Source organism: Kluyveromyces marxianus, chromosome 2 (genome assembly GCF_001417885.1).
Source record: "Kluyveromyces marxianus DMKU3-1042 DNA, complete genome, chromosome 2".
Lineage (NCBI taxonomy): Eukaryota > Fungi > Ascomycota > Saccharomycetes > Saccharomycetales > Saccharomycetaceae > Kluyveromyces > Kluyveromyces marxianus.
In genome coordinates, this window is record NC_036026.1 from 908,273 (window position 1) to 921,622 (window position 13,350).

Genomic DNA, 13,350 nt, shown 5'->3' on the forward strand with positions numbered 1-13,350 from the left:
GAAATCGATGAGTTTAAAGCCATCTCATCTCATATCGACTAGTTGCAAAAACTGTAACCACTTAAAACAAAAAGCATCATCCAATACAACATTCCCCATAGAAGTTAATATACTTGAAGAATGGCAAAATCTAGACCAAAGAAAAACGGCTTGAGTCACTCTTTAGAGAGCAAAATCAGTGATTTAATATATCGTATGCTTGATGAAAAGTCACTTGAGAAGCAACGACTAAACGCAAAGAAGCGTGAATTGTTAGAAAGAGGAGACATTCAATCTGATGATAGTAGTGTCGAGGATATTGGTGATGAATTAGCTGATATATACTTAGCAAAAGACTTACGTTTTCCAGAGGTTGTTGCATTTTGTCAGAGTAAAGATTTATCTCTACAAAGAGTAAAGAAGGTTTTATTAGAGAAAACGATACAAAAGGTATTGGTTCAAGTAATAGATGATGAGCTCCAAGAAATGGGACCCTTAATTCAAGAGGAAGAGACCGTAGTGTCAAAAGAGACCGAACTCGAAGAAAAGAATTTAATGGTTACGCCCGAGTGCAATGATTTGAATAAAGACATAATATCACAATGGCAAGTTCCTAAATCAAAGGAGGATACCCCGGAAGCTAAGAAGTCAAACAAAAAAAGACCTAAGGAAGATCCTAAAGAAAAAGCGAAAAGGCAAAAAAAAGATGACAGGTCTCCACCTAGTTCAAATTTATCAACTTTAGGAGGCATGGACGATGTGGTTGCCCAATTGATGGAATTAATCGGATTACCGATTTTGCATCCTGAAATCTATGCTGCTACTGGGGTTGAACCGCCAAGAGGTGTTTTACTTCATGGTCCTCCGGGTTGTGGTAAAACATCCATAGCAAATGCTTTGGCGGGTGAACTGCAGGTTCCTTTCATTTCTATATCAGCACCTTCTGTCGTGAGCGGAATGTCGGGTGAAAGTGAAAAAAAGATTAGAGAGCTTTTCGATGAGGCTAAGTCATTGGCTCCCTGTCTCATCTTTTTTGATGAAATTGATGCAATTACCCCGAAAAGAGATGGAGGCGCTCAAAGGGAAATGGAAAGAAGAATAGTCGCGCAGTTACTTACTTCGATGGACGAGTTATCGTTCGAAAAAACTGAAGGAAAGCCAGTTATTGTGATAGGTGCTACCAACAGACCAGATTCTTTAGATCCTGCTTTGAGAAGAGCAGGTAGATTCGATAGAGAAATTTGTTTGAACGTGCCTAATGAGACATCTAGATACTTCATACTAAAGAAAATGGCATCGTCGTTGAAAATCGATGGAGAGATCGACTTTTCAAAACTTTCTAAATTAACTCCTGGTTTTGTAGGTGCTGACTTGAAAGCATTAACTACAGCTGCTGGGACATGCGCAATTAAGAGAATATTTCAAACTATATCAGCTTCAGATGATGTAGATATGGATGCGGATATTGAATCCGAAATTAAATTGAAAAACACTGCAAATCTAATTGATCCCCTTCCACTATCGACTATTCAAAAATTCATCGACAATTTCCCAGAACCTCTTACCCCTGATCAGCTCCAAGACTTGTCTATAAAATACGAAGATTTCTTAAAAGCACTCCCAACAATACAACCAACTGCAAAGAGAGAAGGGTTTGCTACAGTTCCTGATGTTACATGGGCAAGTGTGGGTGCATTGGATAAAATCAGAATTGAACTTAACATGGCCATTGTGCAACCTATCAAAAGGCCAGAGCTCTATGAAAAAGTCGGTATTAGTGCTCCAGCAGGTGTACTACTATGGGGTCCACCTGGTTGTGGTAAAACACTACTAGCTAAGGCAGTTGCGAATGAATCAAGAGCAAATTTCATTTCAATTAAGGGTCCAGAACTACTTAATAAGTACGTGGGTGAATCCGAAAGGGCAATAAGACAAGTCTTTAATAGAGCCAGGGCGTCTGTTCCATGCATTATTTTCTTTGATGAATTAGATGCACTAGTTCCTAGAAGAGATACTTCACTTTCAGAGTCATCTTCCAGAGTGGTTAATACACTCCTTACTGAGCTAGATGGTTTAAATGACAGAAGAGGTATATTCGTTGTTGGTGCGACCAATAGACCGGATATGATTGATCCAGCAATGCTCAGACCTGGTCGTTTAGATAAGTCCCTTTTCATTGAATTACCAAATTTCGAAGAGAAGGTGGATATAATGAAGACGTTGCTAAGGGCAAATGGAACCCCTGTTGCTGAAGATGTCAATATTACTAAAATAGTGAGCGATGCTCGTTGCAACAATTTCTCTGGTGCTGATATTGCTGCGTTAGTAAGGGAAGCTGCTGTTCTTGCTCTTAAAAGAAGTTTCTTCAAAACTGATGAAATCCAATCTGTGGGTGAAAACGATCTAGATAAGGAATTCGAAGATCTCACTACCAATGTAACTACCGATGAAGTACTTGTACATATGAAAGATTTCGAAAATGCATTAAAGAAAGTGAAGCCTTCAGTGAGTGATAAGGATAGAATTAGATATGATAGATTGAACAAGAAGATGGGATGGAATGAATCCGGAGATAGTTCGAATTGAGATTTTAATAGTATGTATGTATAATAATAATACTTTTATTTCATGTGATGTCCTCTTCTCATAACATTTTTTCTTACCTTCCAAACGTGCTCATTTCTCTTCTTCCGATAGAGAGATATATAGGGAATCTCTTGAGATTCACTAAAGAAGTTTTTAGTAGGGAATAGTTCATGGATTGGTGTCTCAGTTTTTCCTCTAAGAATGATCCAATTTGTGGGTTCTGACCGTTTCACGCAATTTATAGCGAAATCCGGTACATAAACCCGAATTGAAGAATCATCTATATTAATAGAGTGTATAAGCGCCAGCGTAACAAATTTAAGTCCAGTGGTTGGTAAACGATTCATTATTGGGTAAGATCCTATTTTTTTCACTTCTGGCACACCTTCCATATTGTGCAATGCTACTAATGTTCCGTCTAGAGAAAGATTTATATCTTCTTCATGAATAGGACCATTGGATTGTAAAAATTTAATTCCTGCTATACCTCCATTACCAATCGGTACAACCAAGGGTGTTTGTAAGAGTAAAGGAGATATATTGTATGATCTATCATGCCTTCTATGCAAGAAAGCAGTTATTTTGAATTGACGGATTTTTGCCGCATTGAAGCGTTGAAGTGCCGGGGAAATATGTTTATCTAATGGTGGGGAATGTAGTTCCAATATTATAGGTTTGTAGCTTGATCTTTGAGTAGTACTAAATGTTTCTGGTATCATTATTTCTGAAGAAAATGGCTTTCCATTGTGAGATAGAAATATAATATGAGTGGGCTTGAAATGAGATAACGCATGATTAATAATCTTTACGCCAAAACCTTTGATCCATCCAGGAATGTTTAAGAAAGACGTTCCCATGAAGTTTTCATCTTCCCACGACTTTAATAAGGATTCGACAGCGTTAGAATAGGTTGTAGGTAGATCTTGAGGTGATGATGATCCTAAAAAGTGTTGTTTTACAGTAGTGTAATTACCTTGACATAGATGCTGACCAAGAGCCATTGTCTTGGCATCCAATTTATTCCATGAAATGCTTTCAGGTGCGGAATATTCAGTTTGACCAGGATCAATATCTATGTAATGAACAAGTTCATCGCTAAGTTCGTTATCACTATGAAGAAACTTTTGGAGTAGCAATCTCATTAGAGTAGACTTACCGGAGTTTTTACCTCCGATTACCATTACACGCATATCCTGAGAAGAGTTGGAATGAAATAAACACATTTCATCAATTACTTTAGACCACTCTTGGGATATATTCAATATTCTTACAATCGTCGAACTTTCCGGTACTACTGTAAACGTAAGTTGCTTCTTATGGAATCCAGGCAAAGGGAAAGATGATATGGGTCCCCATATATCTCTTAGATCTGGAACAGAGTTGGTGAGAAGAGCAATATTTGAACCGTTACTGATTCTTAAAACACAGTTGAACTTTTCTAATGAACTTTCCAGATGCTTATACTTTTCTCCTAGGAAAAGTTTACTTTCCCAACCAGCATAGAAAGATGATATTATTGGAGAAACAGCATTACAAACCGGATGCCATATTTCCCATGTCCTCCAACTGCTATTATAGTGCACGTTATTATATGTTATGCCACCCTTAACTATCTGTAAATTGAATTGGCCACAAAGTAAAAGCTGTTGATTCTTAGTCAAACCCACCAGAACTTCTGTGCTTTCATGAGATAAAAAAAACATATTCTCATTAGGAATCGGACTATACCATTTAGATAGGTTTGTGCTAATATTTCCTTCTGTACTTTTACCGTCTGTATTTAGAACATCATTGTCATCATCCTCATCGTAAGTCGCAACTATTGATGATTCTTTGGATTGAATGACGACATTTCTTGGTTGAGCACTTTCGAAATCAGAATCATCCGAATCAGTATTCGAGGAATATTGCAATATATCCTCTGACATATTTGGAAGTGATAGGAGCTTATATCCTTGGCAATGCCAGTCGGTTCATGTGAACTAAGTTTTTCTGATTTAAAGACATCTCATCTCATCTCATCTCATCTCATCTCATCTTTAGACATACAGTTTATTTAAAAGTTTTTTTTTTGCCGTAAAATTAATTATATTGAAAAGTCATGAAGAGGGAGTATCGTAGAGTGTTAACCGTTCAAACAGTGTTGCAAAAAGAATCACAAAATTATGACTACCCGAGAAATATCACACAAGAGTACGTGAAAATAGATGTTAAATAATTCTACTTGTATAGAAAAAGAGGTAAAAAACAACAATAACTAAATAAACCCAATGTAAAAAGATAAACCTTTTGACCGTTTTACTATCCCAGATTGTAAGCCAAACCCAAACCTATATGCCATTTAATCGATCAGACTACGACTTGAGGGTATCTTGGTAATGCAAGCTTATCCGAGTAAGCTTTCCCATCTAAAGACGAGGATTCTTGTTGTAAGTTAATGGAATCGTCTAGCGATTGCGAATTTTGCTTTAGTTCACTGAACTCGTCAAGTTCTTCCATCAATTCACACAACAAGTAGTCCTTCAACAAGTTGACAGTAGAATAAGTGAGGGCGAACAAGTCATCTTCATCATCATTAGCAGCAGCATCCTCTTCCTTCTTCTTATCAGACAAGTCGAGTGACTTGAGAGAATCTTGCAAAGCATCCACTTGCTTGGCGGACACCGATGATGCTTCATGTAATGAGGATTTTTGCTGCAAGCTATAAGAGTTGGAATAGCTGTGAGGATGGAATGCAGAAGAGGTAGAAGATGCCAGAGAATGATAGGTATCGAATCTGTTGAAGACTGGCAACATGGGCGCTGGAGGTCCAACGTTCAATGTTGACGAAATACTAGGCAACTTTGGAATGACTGGGTAAGACTGAGGTGCGGAGACAGGTGTTCCACTGACAAACGCTGGATGTGGTAACTTATTAGAGTAATTTCTCGACATGTCCATGGAGAGGTTGTTGAAGAATCCGACCGCATACCTTAGATCTGTTCCATGGCCAACAGTAGAAGGTGGCTGTACATGGTAGCCGACAGGATTGTGTTGCGGAAGGGAGCTAGGAGATACTGCTACAGATGACGCAGGCGATAGAGCTGGAGACGATGGCGAGTTGCTTGTGTTGCTATTTTGATTACTGTTATTGTTAACAGTGTTGATGCTATTGGAACGCATCAATGGAACAAATGCCATCTTCTCGGCTAGCTGTTGCGAATAAACAGGAGGCTGAGTTTTCACCTCGTCGTGAATAAACTTCTCGAGGCTGATAGACGGCAGAGTGAACTTCTGATGAGCGTAGTTTCTATTAACGGAATCCCCAGAAGCCATTTTCCCGACCTTATTATATGGTTTTGGCCCACGCTTCTTCTTGAGCAGCGATAGCTCCTCGTTGTGAACCTTCAAGTGTTTCTTCAAATCCTGTGGCCTCTTGAACTTCTTGCTACAAGTAGAGCACGAAAACGGTTTCAACGGAACGTGCACCCTCAAGTGAGAAGTGATATGGTCTCTCTTAACCGTCTTAGTGTGGCACTGGTCCCACTGACAGTTAAGTTGCAAGTTCTTCTGTGACTTGCGGCCCACATGATCTTGACAGAGATGGTGGTACAAGATCTCCGCAGACGTAAACTCCAAAGAGCAATCCTTCCATTTGCATGGGTGCATCTGAACCGTATCATCATCTGAGCTTGATGAAGATGAAGAAGACCTCTGGCCAGCAGCGGAAAGTGGTGATGAACCAGCCGAAGTTTGGTAATTGTAATTCTCTTTGTTAAAACTCTGGTTGTTTTGTCCCACTTCAGGGACGTTGGTGCTATTCAATAGATTATCAATAGGCGCCATTTTACTTGTATGTTGTATATTTGTTACTCTAGTAGCACCTGGCTTTAGTTTCTATATGTGTATGTATCTTTATCTTTCTCTCTCTATTCTTCTATGCTTTTGCTAAATATTCGCTTTATACGAATATGGCTTTTCTATCTTGGATATTTTTCAAGAACGCTTTTATATATGGCAAATCTCCAGTTTTTTCCCGTAAAATTAATGTGCTCCTCCTCCAAAAAAAAAAAGAGTGAATACAAAGAAAGAGAGTAGTATCTGGTGCTACTGCTAAGACTACTGCTTAATGTCAGTACTGCTAGAACGCCTACTAAGCAGTTCATTGATGCAGATAGAGCCCGCAGAGAAGGGTTTAGATACATTCTCCAAGGGTTTTCCGCTACCCTAAGGATCCCTCTGTACGCCATACATCAAGTGTCATTACAGTTACAGAACATTCGTACGATGAAGGCTTAGACGCTACAGTCATGGATACGCAATGAAAAGGGGTGTTTTTTTTTTTAATTTTCATTACTATTATTCTATTTACTTTTGGTTTGTTATTGGAAGGACGCTAATGTAATGCATGTATGAACAGGGTTTCCGTGCCATACTTCTTTAGCGCGGAAGTGCTGAAGGTAATTACAGTGAATGTTTATATTGGCGTTTCGTGCTGCGGTTTGTCTTTTGTCTTTTGTCGCTTGTAACCTATAGTTTGTAGCCTGTTCTGTAGCAGCAGGTGAGCGTGTATGGTATGTATGTGCTGTAAGCCGGCAAATGGAGCGAGCGAGCGGCTTTTACCTTTCCTTTTTGCTATTTTTTCCGCTCTCCGTATGAGGCATGTGATGCGATTTCGCTTTTTCTGATCCGTGGGACATAGACTTCCGCCTAAAGAAAAGGATTTTTTTTTTTCTAATGCTTATTTTTGATAAAAAAAAAAAAAAAAAATTAAAGGAAGGCGTTTGGGCCTATGGACCCTGTAGATTTTCGGGATTAACGACGCGCTGGGGCTGAGGAGGGAAGCAAGGAATACGAAACAGAGTAAAAACAAGGGGTATGGTATGGGTTATGCATAACTGTGTAAAAGGTACGTAATATATTAGGTTTTGATTGATAATAGAATCGATCGGGGAAGGAGTGCGTGTGCGCATGGGGCGATAGCGCTGCGCGACGCTATGCATAGTTACATTACAATAGGAAAGTTCAGTCAGGTTGGTATACGGATGAAAGGTAGTAGTAGTATGGTAAGATAATGAAAATAAAATAAAAAATAGAACAAAAACAAAACAACGTAATTGCGCGAACGAGCGGGTGGGGGTGGGGTTGGTGGTAATCGTTTTGAAATTTTGAAATTCTTTTTAGGCTTCTTTTTCTTTTTCTTTTCTGGGGCTCAATTCCATTATAGTCATGTGGAGGGTGTCTAAATCTAAAAAAGTGAAAATGTGTATTTTTTTTATAGTGTCATTCTTTATTCGTTTATTACCCGGAGGACCTTACGGGAGTAGTCCACATCATCCGCAAGCGAGAGTCTACTTCCGTTCGATTCCCACTGGGACATTAAATGCTGTGGATCGAGCCTCTGATCCAGCACGACGGCATCAGTGCTATTCGGTACTATTCCAACTCCATTAGTAGGCGACGACGGCGTTGGTGGGTTTCCTGTCGCTGATGTAGGTGCTGTGGCAGAAGCCGGAGTCGAGACGCTTGATGCGGTCCCCGAGTTAGTGACAGGCCGTAGCGACAGATTTTTCACGGTCGGAGTCAAGATTCCTTTCTCGTCTGCGTAGACGAAGGGAGCCATTCCTGTGCTGCTGTTGCCGCTGGGGTCGTTCTGTGAAGAGATGGACGTTGAGTATGCGTCTGTTGCCGATCTTTTCACGACGTCATACGTCTTTTCGAAATCTTGTTGTTCTTTTCTTCTTCTGTATCTCATAAACAGGATCACCAGTGCGATCAGCAAAAGGACTACGACCACTCCAACTGCGGTGAAAGTCCCTGCGACTTTCCCAGCGGAGTCCCAGAAGCCCGAGTGACTCTTGTTTGACACTTCGCCATCACCGGACTTTCCGTGGTTGGTGTTAACTGCTATTCCTGCTGCTGCTGATGGGGTCGAGTAGACCGTTGTGATAACCTTGGTAGTGACCACCTGGTTACTGCCACTGCCGCTGGCGCTATTTTTGCCGCTCCCGGTAGGCTGCGCTGTGATTGTTGCGATCGAGATGATGACAGAGACGGACGGTTGTAACGTGGTAGTTGTTGCCTTGCTGGTGCTAGCGCTGGTAATGGTTCTAGTTCCAGGGTTGGTACTAGTGAGGGCACTTTCATCGGAATCTTCCGAAGCAGAGGTAGCGGTTGTTTCCACCAGAGTAGAAGTAGTGCTTGTACTAGGGCTGGGGCTAGAGCTAGAACTAGAACTAGAGCTGGAGGAGGAAGTCGAGCTCGAGCTCGTACTTGCGCTTGTACTCGTACTCGTAGTTGACGTCGAACTCGTGCTTGAAGTCGAACTCGTACTCGAAGTTGATGTCGTGGCCGACGTTACGCTCGGACTACTCGTGCCGGAACTGGATAATGTCGTGGAACTACCCTGCTCACTCGTACTCGAGCCAAAAGTTCCAGTAGAAGAAGAACCAGACGAACCAGAGCTCGAAGTGATCGAGGGCGGAGTCCCAGATCCGAGATATAAGTATCCATACAACCCCGAGTCAGGGTTCCCACAATGCTCGACGGAGTAGCCAGGACATATGTGACTGCACGAGCTCACAGGCTCGTCCGAAGACGGCAAATCATTCGAACACCAGCATGAATAATCTTGCACTATAGCATAATCATATGATTTACCGCGACAATAGTCCGAACAATACCCATTACTCTGCCACGTATTAGTTACCTCTTCGGATCCCGTGTTCTCACTAGAACAGTAATTCTGTACCAGCCCGCTGACACACCGTACACTCAAAACAGCTGCAAACCAGTTGAACCATTTCATCGCAGTTTCTAATACACTAGCGGGACTTAAGTACTCTTGAAGTTTATCCTTCCCTAAACTGCTCTTCAACTATTCACCAGGAATATATTTCTTGTAGAGCAAACCGACAGACAGCAGATGTGTATTCTTAGAAGTTTCCGGTGGCCTTTTGTAGTCTCTTTATTTCAAAGAATGCTGTCGTAGATTCTTTGATCTTTGAAACTGGTACTTAAGGATGCTGATGATATAACCAATTTTTTCTCATTCTGCATCCTAGCAAAGAAAAATAGTAGTAGCCCCAAGCAAGATCCCGGAAAAAAAAAAATTCAATTTCAGTATATATCTATATATTCTAAATATATATGTCCTTCCACTAGCAAAAAAAAAAGAGGCATTTGACGAAAATACGGTTGTCCCTACCCTTAAAGGATAAGAATCTGCAGCAAGCGTCTAAATGCAAGCGTAAAGATGAAGGAATAAAAAAGAAAGTATGTAAAAAAAAAAATGAAATGGAGTGCCCGTTACAGCTCCGCTCTGTATTGTATTGTTCAATACACTTACTTAGTTTGCGTGCATATTTTTGGTTTTGGTACGCTGGCACAACACCGCACATGCATTGCAAAAATTGCAATGCATGTGCTCTCTAGGAATGCGTCTTCTGAGCGCTTTCTCGAGCTTTCCCAAACTTAGGAATGTCGAGCTAAATACAAACAAAAGTATATTCAAAAGAGGTAACGTCTATGCCAATTGGGTAGGAATATTTTGCCAATAATGGCGGTCCATTCATTCTTCATCGGTAATTTATCTTTTCTTTATAATTCTGTGCCTATGAACAGGTGGTGACAGAAAAAAATACAATTGGAAAAATAAAAAGAGAGAGCTGCTTAGGTTCTTCAACACAAACCATAAGAGTTATTTACTGTGCTATTTTCTAAGTCAGATTCTCCGGAGTACCTGGGGCAGCGAATCACAGAGAAAGAATAAAAAAAAAACAAAAAAACAACAAAATAACGATCAAATGAAAATTTATCAAGTTTAGCGTCTACGGTTGCCAGGGTTGTTGCAGCGCACAACCCTCAATTGAGATTTCTACAGTGTTCTAAAGAAAAACAAAAAAATGGCACCTAACTAGTTGCTTTAATTTAAAACGGTTAGAGTTCTTACTACCACTATTACTAGCCTTGAAGAAAAAAATAACAAAAAACATTCATTAGTGCCGATCACTAGAGCAGCAGGCAAAGTTTGCAAAAAAAAAAAAAAAAAAAAAAAAAAGAGTATTGATCACCAACTCAGTAGTGCAACCTAAAAAAGCATGAAAAGAACGCATATCTGCATGGATAGCTTCTCCTTTGAGAAACCGTACCTGAGCCGTTGAGTTAAGTCTCTAAACGGCCGCGGGAATAGAAGCAAGAAACCTACACCAAACCTGAAAAGTATATACGAAGGCACGTCCATCGCACTATACTGCTGCAAGATGTCTCGAAAGACACCTTCTTGCTAAAGTTTATCTTTGCATTATAGTCGTCTGAAGGAAAAATGTCGGAGCATTAAGTTAAACAGGATGCCTAACACTAGCTTATATGATATGAATGTTATATGATATCATATCATATCTGCCAGTATACGCAATAAAGCCGTGTCCGGATAAGTTCCCAGTATTACCCGATGTGGGTGACTCACTTATCTAAACTTATATATATATATGTATGTATGTCTGTGTTTAATGGCAGCCCACCCCTAATTTGTTTTTTTTTTTTTTTGTATAATCCATTCCAGTCCACGTGACAAGCACATAATCCTGGAGAGAGGAAAACAAAAAAACAAAGCTAGATGAGCTATTGTATCTAGAGACTTCCACACGTTTCCACGGGTTACAATAGATGAGACCACTGTTACCCGGACTCCCATGCATCCCATTGTTCTTATCTCTCCTTGCGTGCGTGAGTTTGAGCACGCAACAGTTCAGGCTTGGCACCGCACGGCAGTCTCTAAAGGGACACAACCTCTTTTCTTGACCCCACTTTTTTCATTGATACTTTGTATTTACGCGGTGCCTACGCTGTACCGAGCCAGCACTCAGCACTCTTCCGTACTACTACTACCCTTTTGGCCATATAGGGGCTTTTGACCAAGATGTGGTCCTACTCCCTTGTGAAAAGCAATGTATTATTACAAGTGCTCCGTCTTAGACTTATCCCAAGCGGGAAAACAAAAGATAAACGTGACAAATAAACCTCAGTAAAATCGCCGTTGTTCCATCTATATTCTATTCCACTTCTTTTTCCACCAGCCAACTAGTTATTCAGCCAGCTAGATGGCCCAGCTCAGTATTAGTAACTAACTGTCCACTGTCTCTCCTCTAATTCGTTTCTTTTTTTCAAAATAGTAATAAATGGTAATAGCTCCATTATGTTCTTGTCATATATATATAAGGAGCGCCACCCCCTTAAAAAACAAATAAACTTCTTAACGCTTGGTTCAAACGAATATTATCTTAACAGTGTATTTGTCAAGCATATTAGTAGATCAGGAGAAGTACTTTCAACTAGCATAGACTACTTGTTCATATTATAAGCTAAAAGGCCTATAGAATAAGTATACTTCTGAGGATAAATTTGTCATTAGATAAAAAAAGGGGGCTTTCGTTATTGTAACTCCTAAAAAACAGCCATAACAGAGATTAGACACAACACTCAAGCTCATCAAGACATTAAAAATGCAAATCTTTGTCAAGACGTTAACAGGTAAGACCATCACTTTGGAAGTTGAATCTTCTGACACTATTGACAATGTGAAGTCTAAGATCCAAGATAAGGAAGGTATTCCTCCAGACCAACAAAGATTGATTTTTGCTGGTAAGCAATTAGAAGACGGAAGAACTCTATCCGACTACAACATCCAAAAGGAATCTACACTTCACTTAGTCTTGAGATTGAGAGGTGGTATGCAAATCTTCGTCAAGACTTTGACAGGCAAAACCATCACTTTGGAAGTTGAATCTTCTGACACTATTGATAATGTGAAGTCTAAGATTCAAGATAAAGAAGGTATTCCTCCAGACCAACAAAGATTGATTTTTGCTGGTAAACAATTAGAAGACGGAAGAACTCTATCTGACTACAACATTCAAAAGGAATCTACACTTCACTTAGTCTTGAGATTGAGAGGTGGTATGCAAATCTTCGTCAAGACTTTGACAGGTAAGACTATCACTTTGGAAGTCGAATCTTCTGACACTATTGATAATGTGAAGTCTAAGATTCAAGATAAAGAAGGTATTCCTCCAGACCAACAAAGATTGATTTTTGCTGGTAAACAATTAGAAGACGGAAGAACTCTATCTGACTACAACATTCAAAAGGAATCTACACTTCACTTAGTCTTGAGATTGAGAGGTGGTATGCAAATCTTCGTCAAGACTTTGACAGGCAAAACCATCACTTTGGAAGTTGAATCTTCTGACACTATTGACAATGTGAAGTCTAAGATTCAAGACAAGGAAGGTATTCCTCCAGACCAACAAAGATTGATTTTTGCTGGTAAACAATTAGAAGACGGAAGAACTCTATCCGACTACAACATCCAAAAGGAATCTACACTTCACTTAGTCTTGAGATTGAGAGGTGGTATGCAAATCTTCGTCAAGACTTTGACAGGCAAAACCATCACTTTGGAAGTTGAATCTTCTGACACTATTGATAATGTGAAGTCTAAGATTCAAGATAAAGAAGGTATTCCTCCAGACCAACAAAGATTGATTTTTGCTGGTAAGCAATTAGAAGACGGAAGAACTCTATCCGACTACAACATCCAAAAGGAATCCACACTCCACTTGGTCTTGAGGTTGAGAGGAGGTCAGCTTTGAATCTCATTCTTAGGCTAGGCTAGTAATTTCAACAGTCAAAAGTTACTGGTCATTATACCTCTGTTGTATTTTCGTAACGTAGGATTAAATTGTGTATTGTATCACGTGTATAAATATATGTACTTATAATACACTCTTTATCCAAACGAAATCT

The 13,350-nt window shown here is 39.9% G+C and overlaps 5 protein-coding genes across 5 annotated transcripts; 2 read left to right on the top strand and 3 right to left on the bottom strand.

The window, feature by feature from the left end:
* Window positions 1-195: 195 nt before the first annotated feature.
* Window positions 196-2,565, top strand: RIX7 (putative AAA family ATPase RIX7; the record flags this gene model as incomplete). Its single annotated transcript, XM_022818056.1, has 1 exon — window positions 196-2,565. One exon carries the CDS (start codon window positions 196-198, stop codon window positions 2,563-2,565), a length of 2,370 nt encoding a protein of 789 aa, XP_022674761.1.
* Window positions 2,566-2,600: 35 nt separating this feature from the next.
* Window positions 2,601-4,493, bottom strand: GRC3 (polynucleotide 5'-hydroxyl-kinase; the record flags this gene model as incomplete). Its single annotated transcript, XM_022818057.1, has 1 exon — window positions 2,601-4,493. One exon carries the CDS (start codon window positions 4,491-4,493, stop codon window positions 2,601-2,603), a length of 1,893 nt encoding a protein of 630 aa, XP_022674762.1.
* Window positions 4,494-4,914: 421 nt separating this feature from the next.
* RIM101 (alkaline-responsive transcriptional regulator RIM101) lies at window positions 4,915-6,390 on the bottom strand (the record flags this gene model as incomplete). Its single annotated transcript, XM_022818058.1, has 1 exon — window positions 4,915-6,390. The coding sequence occupies one exon, from the start codon at window positions 6,388-6,390 to the stop codon at window positions 4,915-4,917; it is 1,476 nt and encodes a 491-aa protein (XP_022674763.1).
* Window positions 6,391-7,834: 1,444 nt separating this feature from the next.
* On the bottom strand, window positions 7,835-9,352 carry WSC4 (Wsc4p; the record flags this gene model as incomplete). The annotated part of the gene is made up of 1 exon (XM_022818059.1): window positions 7,835-9,352. The coding sequence occupies one exon, from the start codon at window positions 9,350-9,352 to the stop codon at window positions 7,835-7,837; it is 1,518 nt and encodes a 505-aa protein (XP_022674764.1).
* Window positions 9,353-12,047: 2,695 nt separating this feature from the next.
* UBI4 (ubiquitin) lies at window positions 12,048-13,196 on the top strand (the record flags this gene model as incomplete). The annotated part of the gene is made up of 1 exon (XM_022818060.1): window positions 12,048-13,196. The coding sequence occupies one exon, from the start codon at window positions 12,048-12,050 to the stop codon at window positions 13,194-13,196; it is 1,149 nt and encodes a 382-aa protein (XP_022674765.1).
* Window positions 13,197-13,350: the final 154 nt, after the last annotated feature.